Here is a 14,976-nt window from a genome sequence, read left to right on the forward strand (position 1 = left end):
TCTGGAGGGCTAATTAACCCTGCCTTTAATTTCCTCTCTGTTGACTTCACAAAGCTTTCCCCTAGTGCTGAGGCAGTAATATTTAAAGACTCTTTCCTGTGGTCTCGAACTGGTACATTTCTGAATTGACTCTTCAATGGTAAATGTAATTATTCATACACTCCGTGAAGTGTCCTAGCGTGGAAGTGAAAAGGCTCACAGAAACACTGACAGAGCTAGAACAGACCTGGATCAGCATCCACCGGGCGGTGTGGTGCCACACGGAGAAGCCCCTTCTTGGAAATACTTCTCTCAGTGTACCCTAGATGCAGGACTTGGCATCTGACTATAGCTGTTTTGGTAAATATTTACTTCGTCAAACTCTCTCTTCAGATCAAACAGGGCTCTTGGCAAGCAAGGCAGCGTTGTCTGGGGTGGAAAAGGTCTTTCTAATTATTAGCTCCTGCCTGCATGGAAAGAAGGAACAGGCTGGCCCAGCGGGGGGACCTGGGGGAGGGAAGTGGGGGGGGGGAGGCTCTGTGCTTCTATTTGTTTTGTAAAATTGCCCATGAGAGTCATTTTGATTTAAACTGTGTCTCATTCTTCATTGTAGGGGAAACGCAAAAGGTCAAGAGGACTTCATGATAGGAAGGTCTGTAATTTGTGTGACTAGTTGAAATTTGGGGTTTGTCACCTGATGTCCCTTCCTTTTGCTTCAGGGCAAAAGTATGAGAGGCCGGTTGACAGCTGGAGACTGCAACAAAAGTTCTGCTCTTCTTTTATAAAAGAAATTAGATCATGTCTTCAGAAAAAAAAAAAAAAGGTTTGCTTAAAGTGAAAAACCTTCCCTACCCCCCTTCAGTTAGGACTGAATTACTTCTCAGGCTTCAATCCAGAGAAGTGATTTAGCATACTCAAAATCTGGCTGAATCACAATGGTCTTCAACCTCAATCTACGATTCTCATCTTTTAAAAGTCCACTTGAAAATAAATAAAATGTGAAAAAAAATTCACTTAGCCCCCAGCATGGGCATACGTGTGTGTAAGTGTGCGTTCATACACACGTGCACGTGCATACACACTGCATATATGAGGTCATTGGTAAGGGGATGGGACTTAGGACTAAGCTGCCTAAAACCAATAAGGTAACAAACACATTGGGGGAATGAAATCGTTCCCACCGACAAGTACGTGCCAGCAAAGAACCTTCCACTGGGTCATGCGTGAGTCAGCAAAGTTCTGAACTTGAAGCAGGAAAGAGCTGGATTCTTCTCTTACTAATAGAGGAGTTTTGAGCAGGTCACTTAAATTCTGAGTGCCTCACTTTTCCTCATCTGTCAAATGGGGATAATAACTCTCATAGATTTGTTCTATTAGCTCTGTTAATGTGTGTGGAAATGCTTTGGAATTATAAAGCACTTGTTATCAGAATTCACTGGCCTGTTTTTTTTTAAAGATTTTATTTACTTATTTGACAGAGACAGCGAAAGAGGGAACACAAGAAGGGGGAGTGGGAGAGGGAGAAGCAGGCTTCCCTCAGAGCAGGGAGCCCGATGCGGGGCTCGATCCCAGGACCCTGGGATCATGACCTGAGCTGAAGGCAGACGCTTAACGACTGAGCCACCCAGGTGACCCTCACTGGCCTATTTTTAAACAACATCTTCTAGGCCCCCCTTCCTTCAAGGGTCTTATCAGAAAGAATTTCAGAGGGAGCTTAGCCACCCCTTTCCAAGGAAAAAGAGCCCATCTTCTGGGTCTCCTTGTACTTCTGCAGAGCTGTGACTAGACAGAGCTGTACTTACAGCAATGATCACATACAGTCCTTCTGAACTGAGACAGATTGCTCCTGGATAAACTAATCAATGCAATCAGAACCTTCCTTCAGCTTCCCTTGACTTCTTGCTACAGGGAAATTGTGAGCTTGCTTCTACACTTTAAAAATAGGATGTGCTTTAAGAACACTAGGCATGATGTATCAGGAATATTTAGAACAGCAAAAGTTGGTTGAGCATGTTCTTAGAACATGGCACTAGGCACCTTCCACATCCACTGAATGCTCACAGCAGCTCTAGAACCTCTGTACTGTCATTGTCCCCAGGCCCACATAGTTGGTGAAAGGGTACGGAGGATCCAGACGACAGAATGAGGCTCCAGAGTCCACCCTCCTACACACAAGGTTATGAACTCTTCCACATGCGCTAGTTTTCCAAATGTTACCACTACTATGATGGTAACTACTACTAACTACCCCAACCACTACCACTACTACTCCTAACTAGCACCTTACACACATCTTACACACATGTGCCGACCACTGTTCCTATGCTTTACATGGATTAGCTCACCTCATCTGACAATATCTCTGAGCAGTAGGTACTATTATTATTCCCATTTTCCTGGAAGGAACCAATTACGGAGAAGTTAAGGTCATGCACCTAGTAAGAGACAGAGCCAGCATACAGAACTGGGCCATGTGACTGCCAAAGCCCCAACGCATTAGAGAGTTTTTAAACTTTCAATAGTTTTTGGTAGAAATCTTTCTAAAAGATCCCATATCTCTGCCTCCCTGATGTAATCTAACATTTTCTCTCCCCAGTATCACGTATGCAGAGAACCCATTTCTAGTCGTTTTTCATTTGTTTCCTTCACATTCAGGACAGTGCTTGTCACGTCAGCTGTCATGTCTGCTTTCAGTGGCCCTGACTTTAAGAGACTGTTCTGTCTTCTAGCTCATTAACCAAATAACCAAGACTCAAGAAGTGGAAGGATAAAGTGGAGTCAGTCAGGCTCTGCACAAGGATCCAAGGAATATAAGATAATACACAGTGGTGGACTTCGTAGTTATTTCAAGAAATCTAAGGCCTGTATTTTCAGGGCTCTAATTTACCTGGTTAAAGTTGCTAAAATTGTCTCTCTCAGCAAATACATCTTTTTATTATCTCAAGAAAGACATGTTAACAACTATGTTAAGATCCACTTAATTTGGGCACCTGGGTGGCTCAGTTGGTTAAGCAACTGCCTTCGGCTCAGGTCATGATCCTGGAGTCCCGGAATCGAGTCCTGCATCGGGCTCCCTGCTTAGTGGGGAGTCTGCTCCCTCGACCCTCCCGCCTCTCATATGCTCTCTCTCTCATTCTCTCTCTCTCAAATAAATAAATAAAATCTTTAAAAAAAAAGATCCACTTAATTTCAATTAATATTTTGATAATAAGTATGTTAACATAATAATTTTAATAAATATGTTAACATATAATAGTATGATAATAAATATGATAACAAATATGGTAAGATCCACTTAATTTCAATTAATATTTTGATAATAAAAATCTCTTTTATGGGTAAAACAAGCAAACAAATATATTTATTGGACGTAAGGGTCCAGGTTAAATTCATGAGTGTGTTCTGCTTCTGGAAATGGGGGAGGGAGAAGAAAGAGCTAAAAAGAATTAGAGGATTTCAATTCTACCTTATGTGTTGTTTTTTAAAATTTCAACACATATATAAATAATAGAAATATATCTAAATCTTATAAATAATTATAAATATATAAAATAAACTATATTTTTAAATGTAAAAGATTTAAATATATATTTTTGTCTCCTTTGCTTCAGAGAGATATATATATCATATATACATTATATATATTCTGTATTATCTAATGTTATCTAATTCATCCTCATGTAGATTCCTCCGGTTTAAACCACTGGGCTTTTGTAGCTTGCTTTCTTACATTTATGAGCCACAGACAGATATATATATAATATACATATACATATAAACGTGTAATATATATATAATACACATAAAGCAAAGAAGACAAAAGATTAACATGCGCCCATGGCAGTTTTTTATATTATTCTTCTATAATTTTCTGTATTTTCAAAACTTTTTCAAATTTCAAAGAAGAAACAAAAGAAAATCCTATTTCGAAAGATATACCTCTTGCTGTAAAATCTTCTTTGCTATAGAAAGAACAGGTTTGGGTGATAACCTTTTAATGTCAATTTTGGGGTCTTGCTTTTCTTAGTCATTCTTACACTGTTACTTTCTTTAGTATTTCCCCAGCATATTACTCTTTATCCTTATGTTATAGAATCGTGATTATTTTATACAGTTGAGTCAGTTGAACTATTTTAATGAGGCAACATATGTGACAGTGACACCACTGTGTCCAGTCTCATTTCCCCCCATCTGCAGACCAGCTCGATTTTTTACAAAACTTCCATGACCCCTCCAACGCTCACCCCAAGACCCCCAGGAAAAGGAAAAAAGGGGAAGTTCCCAGGAGGTGGGGCTCTAGACCCCTCAAACCCACAGCAGCTGTGTTAACTGTGGCCCTCTTTACCATCAGATTGTATTGTTTCTGAACAGTGTTCCAGGTTTGAAAATATATATACTTTGAAAACCACCAGGTGGTATCTAGCGGCAGTTTCAGCTTTCATGTGACCTATCTACTAAAGGGAATAAGCCCACTGCTTTACGTTTATTGAAGTGTGATTAACATTACATTAGTTTCAGGTCTACGATAGAATGATTCAACAATGCTATACGTTACTCAGTGCTCATCACAAGTGTACCCTTAATCCCCTTCACCTGTTTCACCCAACCCCCCCCCCCACACACACACACACCTCCCCTCTGGCAACCACAAGTTTGTTCTCTGTATTTAAGAATCTGGTTTTTTGTTTGTGTCTTTTTTTTCTTTGTTCATTTGTTTTCTTTCTAAAATTCTACATACAAATGAAATCATATGGTACTGGTTTTTCTCTGACTGACTTATTTCACTTAGCATTATACCCTCTAGAGCAAGACCCCATTGTTGCAAATGGCAAGATCTCATTCTTTTTTTATGGCCCAGCAATATTCCATTCTGTATATATATATATATACCACATCTTTATCCATTCATCTGTGGGTGGACACTTGGGCTCCTTCCATTATCTTGACTATTATAAATAATGTTGCTATAGGCATTGGGGGGCATGTATCTTTTCAAGTTGTGGTTTTGGTTTTTGGGGGTAAATACCCAGTAGTGGAATTACTGGATAATGTGGTAATTATATTTTTAAATTTTTTGAGGAAATTCCATACTGTTTACCACGGTGGCTGCACAGTCTGCATTCCCACCAGCAGTGCAAGAGGGTTCCTTTTTCTCCACATCCTCACCAACAGTTGTTATTTCTTGTATTTTTAATTTTAGCCATTCTGACAGGTGTGAGGTGATATCTCATTGCAGCTCTTAGGTGCATTTCCCTGATGATTAGTGATGTTGAGCATTGTTTCATGTGTCTGTTGGCCATCTGTATGTCTTCTAGAAGAAAACATAGGGAGTAATTTCTTTGACACCAGCCATAGAAACATTTTTCTAGATATATGTCTCCTCTGGCAAGGGAAACAAAACCAAAATTAAACCATTGTGACTACACAAAAATAAAAAGCTTTTGCACAGCAAAGAAAACCATCAACAAAACAAAAAGGCAACCTATTGAAGGGAGAAGATATTTGTGAATGATCTATCCGATAGGGGGCTAGTATGCGAAATATATAAAGAACTTATGCAACTAACATCAAAAAACCAAATAATTCAATTAAAAAATGGGCAGAGGACATGCATAGACATTTTTCCAAATCAGCCTACTTCTTGAAGAGCAGAGAATGCCTCCCTGGTGGGCTTTGTGCCCAGCACAATGCAGTCTCCTTTCTTGTCCTGTCCTAAAGGGTCACAGAGAGGGCAGGTGGTACTTTGGCAAGAATTCGAGTTCTACAGCCTGAAGATACAAGATGAGATTCAGAAGGAAATCTAGGGCTGTTCTTTCCTCTTTTAGATTCACTTTCCCTCATGAAACCTTATTTAATTTACCTTCTTAAAGGAAGAAAAGAAAGAAAATCCCAAACCAGAAACCTGTGGCATCATTTAAAACCATTTCTGTTTTCTCTAATTCATTAGCAAATGCCACCCTCACCTATGCATTTTTGACATGAAACTTTCAAAGTGAATGAAAATTATACAGTTTTATGTGCAAAACAATATTTTTTTTCTTGTAAGAAGTAATTGAGAAAAAATACTCACAAAATTGTCTTTATCTATCTTCATGGCATCTAAGTGTACACTTCTATTGCATGGACTAACAATTTTACTTATATACACCAGAAAAAAGTTTAAGTTATCAGTGAGACCAAATAATCTTAATTATTTTTACTTTATCTTTTTCATTCATCAAACTATGACCTGATCCTTCATAGAAAATTTGGAAGGTTCAGAAAGGAGAAAGGCACACACACACACACACACACACAAAATCCCATAATATCATATCCCTTTGGCGTATTTAAACTTTGGCATGGCCCTCTGTTGTATCATTCAATATATTCAACCCTGACCCATCTCTTTTCCCCTAACAATTTATCATAAGCCTTTATATATAGGACTTAAAAGTCTTCATAAAACATTTTGAATGGCTACATAATAATCTGTCTTGAAGATATACCATAATTTTCTTAGCTATTATCCTATTGTTTGATATTAAATTATAAATGTCAGATTATTAATAACTATTCTAATTATTAATAAATAAATCATTTCCTGTTATAAATAAAACTGCCATGAACATCTTCCCCATTTGTACATACATCTTTGTATTTAAGCTACTTCCTCGCAGTAGAATTCCTTAGGGTATGGACATTTTCAGTAGTCTAGTAGTGCGTCAAAACTCAAGCTATGAGTTTGCAAATAACTTGTATGATCATAGAAGAGTTTTGTGCTGTAAACCTAAGTGGCTATCAGCTTCATTCATACATTCATTCAACTAATCTCCATTGACCTTTAATCATGTGCCAGGCAGGGTACTAGACCTTGGGGATGTAGCAGTGAACAAAACAAACCAAGTCTTTGCCCTCTTGGGACTTATGTTCTAGTAAGAAAAGCAGATATTTAATATAACGGTCAGGCAGTGATAAGTGCTACAAATGAAAATAAAGCAGCATCCATATGTAGGTTTAGAGAAGGTGACAAGGTGGGATGTTGTAAGAATTTTGCAAGTATTCCTTAGCCATCTGGGATCAACAGACTTGCTATACACACATTTTCCTCAGGAAAACCATAACGTCAAACTTTACTTTGGTGATAACTGAGGTCCTTTTGGAGGCTTGCTCTTCTTCCTTTACCACGTGGAGAACATGATGATGTGCCTTTTCTCAGAAATTTAGGAATCCAGGCTGCTTTTCACACTCCGCCTGCCAGGTTCCCAGTACGGACCCCAGGCAGGTTCCACCCATCAGTCATGATTGTTCCAAGTGGCCGTCCTTCACTATGTCGCATTCTCTCAGAAAATATTATAAAGTTAGCAGAAAAGATGAAATCATTGCAGCAATAAACTTAGATAGATCTCTAGAAAAGGAAATATCACATTTGGCTGAAAATATAGTCCATCCCTCTTAAAAATCTTCCCGATTTTGTTCTGTTTGATCTCCAACCAGAATTTGATCCAATGAGTGTTTTTGTTCCAGAAGAATACATCTAGGGATGGGAATTTTTTTTTTCTCTCCTTAGAAAGTGTTTCAGAATTCAGGGAGACTCATTTGAATAAAGATACCTTTCAAAGCAATTGCAGAAATTAGCCCTAGAAAATTGCTGTTGATCTGAGTGGCCTTTATACACAGTTCTCTTCCTTTATATGTCTCTGCTCAGTGAGTTCTCTATTTTTGCCTTTTATCCTCTTTATAAAGCTTAGGGACTCTGACTCTCACTTTTAATTGACACTTACAGCTTAAATGCAGTTTCTAGGTCCTATGAACTGAGAACTGTTTTGTTGATTTGCAGACCCTGAAATGCTGGAATATCTCTTTGGGGTTCTCTCCCCATGACTACCTTTACATGTAGTTGGTATAAACGGCTATTCTTCAACTGTGGTGTTCAAGTTTCTAGAAAAAGCTTCCTATTTAAAAAAGAGAAAAGGGGGAAAAAATCCCCAGGTCTTTTTCATGGTACATGAGGTGATGCTATTGGAGACATGTGCCTTCGATTTGCTAGCTCTGCTAGCTCCAGGAGTTTATTAAACAACACGTAGCATTTCTTAAGGGGTGACACTTTAAGTCAGAGAGACATAGGGTGTCAAAATCAGAAGCACTCTGAATGATCCGCTAATATCCCACAGGAGAAGTGACTTCCCAAGGCCATGTAGTAAGGTGGTAACAGCCTAGATCCTAGGTCTTCTCACTTCAAATCCATCCCTTTCCTACCATGCCATGGTTCATTAGCATGTTCATGGGGGTTAGTTTAACAGACTGCTTTCCAAATAAGAAGGAAACAGCAGGTCAGGGCCAGGTTGGCTCTGATGTAGGAGGTGGTAAAAGGAAGGTTGAACAAGGAGAGCACACCTTGGTATGGGGCCATATGGGGAGTTCTGGACAGTTAGGGCTGTGGGCATGGATGTTATGGGGGGAGCCAAAGGGCAACTAGCTGTGTGATCTTGGGCAAATCACTTAACCTCTGAGTCTCAGTTTCCTATCTACGGTGATAACCACAGGGACTGGAGGTGAGGCACTGTGAAAGGTTCTTTACACATGCTATGATCTTCATAGCAACTCTGTGGGGATCCCTCATTTTTAGAGATGAGAAACATTTAAGTGTAGAGAGGATGTTGTTTTAACTTGGACTGTCATAGCAAAATACAATAGGCTGGGTGGCTTAAACAGCAAATATTTATTTCTCACAGTTCTGGAGGCTGGAAGCACAAGATCAGGATGCGAGTATGGTTGGGTTCTGGTGAGGTCCCTCTTCCTGGTTTGCAAGGAGCTACCTTCTCGCTGTATCTTCACATGATAGAGAGATCATCTCTCTTGTGTCTCTTCTTCTAAGGGCACTAATCTCATCAGGAAGCCTCCACCCTCATGACCTAATTACCTCTCAAGGGCCCCACCTCCAAATACCATCACATCGGGGACCAGGGCTTCCACGTATGAATGTTGTAGGGTCACAAAACATTCAATCCATAGCAGATGATAACTTGTCCAAGAGTATGTAGCAGATAGTGGCAGAGCTTGGACTTGAACCCAGGTTAGTCAGACCTCAGGGCCAAGGCTCATTTCCCTGAGTCCATAATAGCTTGTTCAGTAAAAAGGCAAGGCCAGTGACCTTCAAGATCCATCACGCTCTAAAATTCAGTACTATAATTCTGCTGAATCCCTAAATCCTGATTGGGTCAGCTACTTTCTCTGAATATTGTTTATATCTTTCAAATAATGCTAGCCATCTGAGGTAACGATATCTGTTCTGTACAAAACTTAACACATTTCAGACCCTTGACAAAGATTAAAGAGGAGGCCAGACAAGTGGCATCTCTGGTTTTCAGGGAATAATGCACGTTCCATCTCTGAGGGTCACTTCATTCCTACTCTGAATCTAAGCACTCACTTAGAGCCATAATGGCGGGAGGAATTTATTCGTTTTCACACAACAGAATTGCCAAAGCTAATTACTAACAGATATGTGTGAGTGTTCGAGAAAGGGAACATCAGCTTATGGATTCAAAAGCAATTTAGTGTGTCTTTCTAGGCAAATCCTTCTCTAAAAATGATATCCATTTGGATTATCCCAAATACTTGATTATTTACCACCAGGAGATCTTGGTCATATCTCATTTAGGGATCCTCAGCTATGGTTTAATCCTACATCCGCATGCTGTCCACATGTGTGAAAAGAACATTTCTCATAAAGACATTCAGCTTAGAAATACACACCCCTTTTTCCTAGAGTTCTTCTTTGTGGCAGTTATTTCTGAAGTTCAGGAGCTAATACCGGGCCTATCATTTTTGCTTCACCCCTGTGACTTACTGACATATGTAATCATCATCCTGCCTTCCTGTTTGTTTTAAATTTAGAATTTTTCCTCAATAACGGCTCCAGAAACTCTCAAAATTACCTAATTAGTAATAACACTTTGCAAATGATAAAGAGCATTTCCCAGCTAGTTGATTCAGTTAGTTAGAGCAGGATGCTAATAATTAGGCCATGGCCACGGGTTTGGCCTCTGGCGAAGGTGTGACCAGGGTCTCAGGAAGGACCAGGAGACAATGTGGATGGCAGAACAGAGAGCCATTCCCACTAGAAGGAAAACAATATTGCTATTGGGGCAGTAACATCACATTGGGAGGACAGCATACCTTAAACAAAACAAAACAAAACAAAAACAAAAACAAAAGTAGGAAGGGAGGGAAAGAGGCAGGAAGGAAAGAATAGAAGGAAGGAATAGAAAGAAGGAAGGTAGAAGGAGGGAAAGATGGCAGGCAATTATTTAACTGTAGACAAGTTCATGGAGATAAATAGAAAAGAAAGAGTAACAGAAGGAACTGGAATCTGAAGCATGGCATGACCTTTAATCAGGGCTCTTATTCCTAGCAGGCTGTGAAGCAGCTTTGTCTTTACCTGCTCAATGGATCCCACAATGCTGATGCACTGCTTTAATTTGGGAAGGCTTTCTCTTGAGAGACATGTCTTTTCCAGCTCTAAGTATGAAGTGCTCCCAAGTGTGGCATTCTCTGTGACAGATGTACTACAATGATGCTTTAGCTGACTCCAAACCCATAGCTTCCCCGTGCCTGAGTGGTCTATTTGATGTCCAAGAGTGTGTTTCCTTTGAGAACATGTCTTTACCAGAATATCATCCAAGAAGGTAGGGAGGTATAATCCCTTTGTTCTAAAACAGCCATGGTTAAACTCTGGAACCCCATCCCCATGCCAGGGCTATTCTTTCCAAAGGTCTGAAAGGCATTTGCTGCTGTACATGGATGCCTTAGGCCTATGCCTTTGGAAGGTACTGCCTGAGAGTGACCTGAGAGGCCTCTCCTTTCAAAATCTTCTCCCAAGGTCGCTCCATTTTCACTGATGGCCCCAATTTCACGGGAGTCTCTGTAAAGAGAAGGAATTTCAAAATAATTTTCATAGCTCCAACGAAACCAGATTGCCCGGCAAACCTCCTGTCCGGGGATGCACTTTTTCGAGAAGTCTCAGAGTCTTGTCAACAGGGTCCAACATGTGACTGGCGGGACCAGCCAGCTGCAGACATGTCCATTGGTGTTGACTATACATGTCTGTTCCTCACTCAGGAAGCCTGGTCATTCTTCTCTGAATTCTAACCTTCCCACCATCAGACTCCATTCTTGAAGGGAGGCAGAAATGCGACCACGGGCCATTTCTGTTGGGACAAGTGCCACTTGTCTTCCATCCATTGTGGCTCCTCCCACCAGCACTGATGTCTGCTACAGGACACATTACTTCTCCAACTCTCTCTTGCCCATCCAAGACGAAGGAATTCGTCTTCATCCACCAGACAGTTTGTATCCTTACTTGGTGCGTTAAGATCAGAAAGGGTGAGAGTCTTGGCAAGAAGTCTTTTCCCATCATTCCTATGCCTATAACAACTCTTAAGAGTAGACAAAAGCTTACTGCTGTTGAAAGTCAGCCTCTAAAATTCAAGGAAATTCCCCCTCTTGGACTTAACACTTGCTTTTTTGCATTTTTACTTGAGATGACAGTCTAACTATTCCACTGCCTGGAACCTGAGGAAAGAAAAAGAATTTGATGGTTTTCTTTTCTTTATTAAAAAAAAAAAATGTGTTTGCTTATTGTCCTTTAATTGTAAATCATCTCTCAGCTTACTTTTCTTTTAGATAGCTTTCTGCCTTGAATTTGTTAATAAATGTCAGTTAATACTTGTTTAGTAAAGACAAACCATGAACAATCTAACAGTAATACTCAATACAGTACTGTGGCACAGTAGTTATTGATTAATTACTTGGGTCTTTTTCTTTGAGTTCTCTGAAAACTCTTCAAAATGCAGAGAGCAATATAATCCTGCAGTTTGGTAAAGATGGGCTTATACATCTGTAAATGCTGACATGCTGAACACAATCTGTTCCTTAAATCCCTAAGCAAGAAGCAATCAGTACAGTAAGCTGATACCTGGCTTACAGAGGAGAAGGCAGGGTGTGAAATAGCTATGCCCTCCCCCTGCCCCAGGCCATTAAGAACATTTAGACCATGGGGCAGAGTGTTTATTTTTCTAGTGCAACAGGTTTCAATGATGAAATGTAGTGATTTCAGACCAGACACAGACACAACACAATTTCCTTTTCTTTCTTTTTTTTTAAGGGATATGTATGATATATATTGCTGTTGTCATCCAAACCTCTTCTGATTTTATTTTTAAATCACATTTATTCCATTTTTTTTCATGCAGAAAAGTATAAGGAAGAAAACTATCCATCATCCCATTCTTAGAGAACCTTGACATTTAAAAATAAATGTGATATGTTTATATGTCTTAAAATTTCGATCAGTATGGAGAGAAGCAAAATGAAAAAGCCAATGCTTCTTTAGTTTTATTCATTATGAGACTTCAGATTCTCTCTATCTGGGGACAAGTCCAGGTATGTCCCCTAAGAAGATACCAGATTTAAAAATAAAAGAACATATGTCAAGAGAAACGTAGAGAGTGGCAAGGGTGATCACACATAGCATAACGCTCCTTGTAAAAATCACTCTTGGATATTAACAGAAAGTGGCAGAAGAACTGGAAATGCTGGAAACTGATGGCCTGTTAGAAAGTCAGGAGAAATGGGACAGCTTTGATGAGCATATTTGAAGTTATTGTACAGACTGCAAAGAAAAATTTCACCCTGTTTTTCAGGACTGGTGAATAACTTACAAATGAATGAGAAGGCAGTGACATGCTTCCATTCATACATGTGTAAAAAGTAGATCACAGAGATTATGGGGTCAGCTGACCATATCAGAGTAAACTTTTATATGATCAGTTCCTTGAGTGATTTTATAACACTTTTATTAAAAAGATAATAGCTTTGAGTGATCTCTAAGATATTCTTCTGGTGATGAGTTTCATGATATATACTAGCCAGACTTTCCAATTATGCCGTGTATGTAAGTCAAAACTGGGATCCACATCTTCCCAGCATTGATAAGTGACAATGTGATAGTGCGTGTCTTGACCACTCATTTAAAATAGATTGCAATCCTATTTCATCTCTTGTGACACTTTCCTTTCACAGATCATGAAAGTCACAACACCTTCAAGAATTGTGAAATCACCATGGGATTTTGATTTTTTTATTTATAATGGTGTCATAGACAAGACAGCCCCAGACTTCTTAGCATTCAAGGAACATTTTAATTTATCTTGGGGAAGTATTTTTTCCCTCTTGGAACACATCGAGAAGTTTATCAGGGACTATGCAATACCAGAAGTTAAAATAAAAGGGAACAATTTGGTAGCCTTCCTTCCGGAGTTTGAGCTGAAGAATAAACTTACCAGATACGACTTTCTCTCACTGTTAGAGAACCCACTTCGTATCCAGATGATGTTAAATCTTCCAGGGCAAAGGTACAAGGGCCAAGATGGAAGGTCAGAGGCTGCCAACAAGATCCAAGCCACATGGAAATGCTTCAAGGCAAGAAAATTCTTCCTCATCTATCGCCAGCAGAAGTGGGCATCGGGTGTGATTTCCATTGCGTGGCTCTTACATTGCCATAAGACCCGAGTGAAGAAGATCCTGAAGGAATCACGTGAGAGACACCTGGAGAATTTCCGTATCCGAGCCAAGGTACACAAGGCTACCAGCTGTTAAGGCAGACCTCTTTTTCTAGACATTTCTTGCTTGAGTGATTGCAATAAGTTGTCTCTTTATCTTCCCTTTCTCTCTCCAACTACCCTCCTCGTCAGCCTCACTCGCCTTCCGCTCTTCGTGTATGATGCACAAACCCTACATGTGTTTGTACATCATATTTTAGCCCTAATCAGGAATCTGGCTTTTGCACCTGTAAAATCTATTGCAATTTTTTTCTATAGAAAAAAAATTTTTTTCTAGAAAAAAAAAAGTCCCTTCACTTTGACTATTGTCGTTCTGTCAGAAGATCAATGTTTTAACTGCACTACCTTTTCTCCCTATATATACCTTCTGGCACTTTAATTTGCTAGGAAAAAAAAATCTTCTCTCGTCTACATTGCTGTCACCACTTTGTCAGAAAGTATTTAAGTTTGCAGACAGCCTTTTAATTAGTGCTCACAATTTCATTTATGTTTGCTTTCTCTTTTTTTCATTCATATTCTGTTAATTAAGTGAGCTGCCTCTAATCTTCCCCTGCCAGTAGCATCATGTAGCCACCTAATTAAATTAATTGGGGAAGATGTTTTAAGTATGTAATTAAATCAATTAATATAATTTATGCCTGGCTTAACTGTACAGTGGAAAAACAGCTGAAGTTTGACTAGATGAATCCACTACAGCTTCCTGTCACTGATCAATGCTCTTCTTGATTTTTAGCATCTGGCAGCCAACTGGAATCGCATCAGGACCTCCAGGAGGACTATTATCCATATCCCATCATTAGGTATAACACTTTTGCCTGCAAATCTATCAGCAACCTCTATTACCCACCACATTATGGCTCCTTGATTGAGTTCAAGGAAGGCCCCTTGTTTTATTCAAATTGGTCTCGGCAGGAAAATGTTCTCGACATGATGAGAGTAATAACACAGGGCCCTCGCTCGAAACGGCGTTTAATTTGGGGATTAAGCAAATAAAGTCATTATGTGGGGGCTGCTATTCAGTGGAGAGGTGATTTGCTGTAATTCGCTTTCATCTGTATGAAATGAACTAAAAAGTTGTATTTTTCCCCCTGAAATAACAGATAATGTTTTCGATCTTCTTTAATGATAGAACACAGGCTTGCGTGTGTTGTTGCTGTTACACCAATAAGCCAGGATATTGCTTGTACACTGTTTTTAATCAAATGTGCAGTCAAAATGATAAGCTACATTCTCTGAAATTATTTAGTTCTAATTACGAGCAGATGGGATGCTTTATTTGCACCTAGGGCGCCTGAGCAAAAAGAAATGCTGTGTGAACAAGAATAATTAAGAAGTTGAATAGTGTTTTTTGTGCTTAAATAATCTGCAGTTTCATGTTAATTAGCACTAATGT

At 39.4% G+C, this 14,976-nt stretch overlaps 1 protein-coding gene across 1 annotated transcript in view; it reads left to right on the top strand.

Moving 5' to 3' along the window:
* Window positions 1–14,772, top strand: part of IQCH (IQ motif containing H) — a 38,584-nt gene extending 23,812 nt beyond the window's left edge. Inside the window, exons 4-6 of the mRNA XM_034994483.1 lie at window positions 593–631; window positions 13,045–13,596; window positions 14,317–14,772. Coding sequence (XP_034850374.1) covers window positions 593–631; window positions 13,045–13,596; window positions 14,317–14,448 — 723 coding nt within the window. The 3' untranslated portion in view covers window positions 14,449–14,772. The remainder of the gene's footprint in view (window positions 1–592; window positions 632–13,044; window positions 13,597–14,316) is intronic.
* The last annotated feature ends 204 nt before the right edge of the window (window positions 14,773–14,976 follow it).

This window comes from Mirounga leonina, unplaced genomic scaffold (assembly GCF_011800145.1).
Source record: "Mirounga leonina isolate KUSES-001 unplaced genomic scaffold, KU_Mleo_1.0 Mir_91, whole genome shotgun sequence".
NCBI lineage: Eukaryota > Metazoa > Chordata > Mammalia > Carnivora > Phocidae > Mirounga > Mirounga leonina.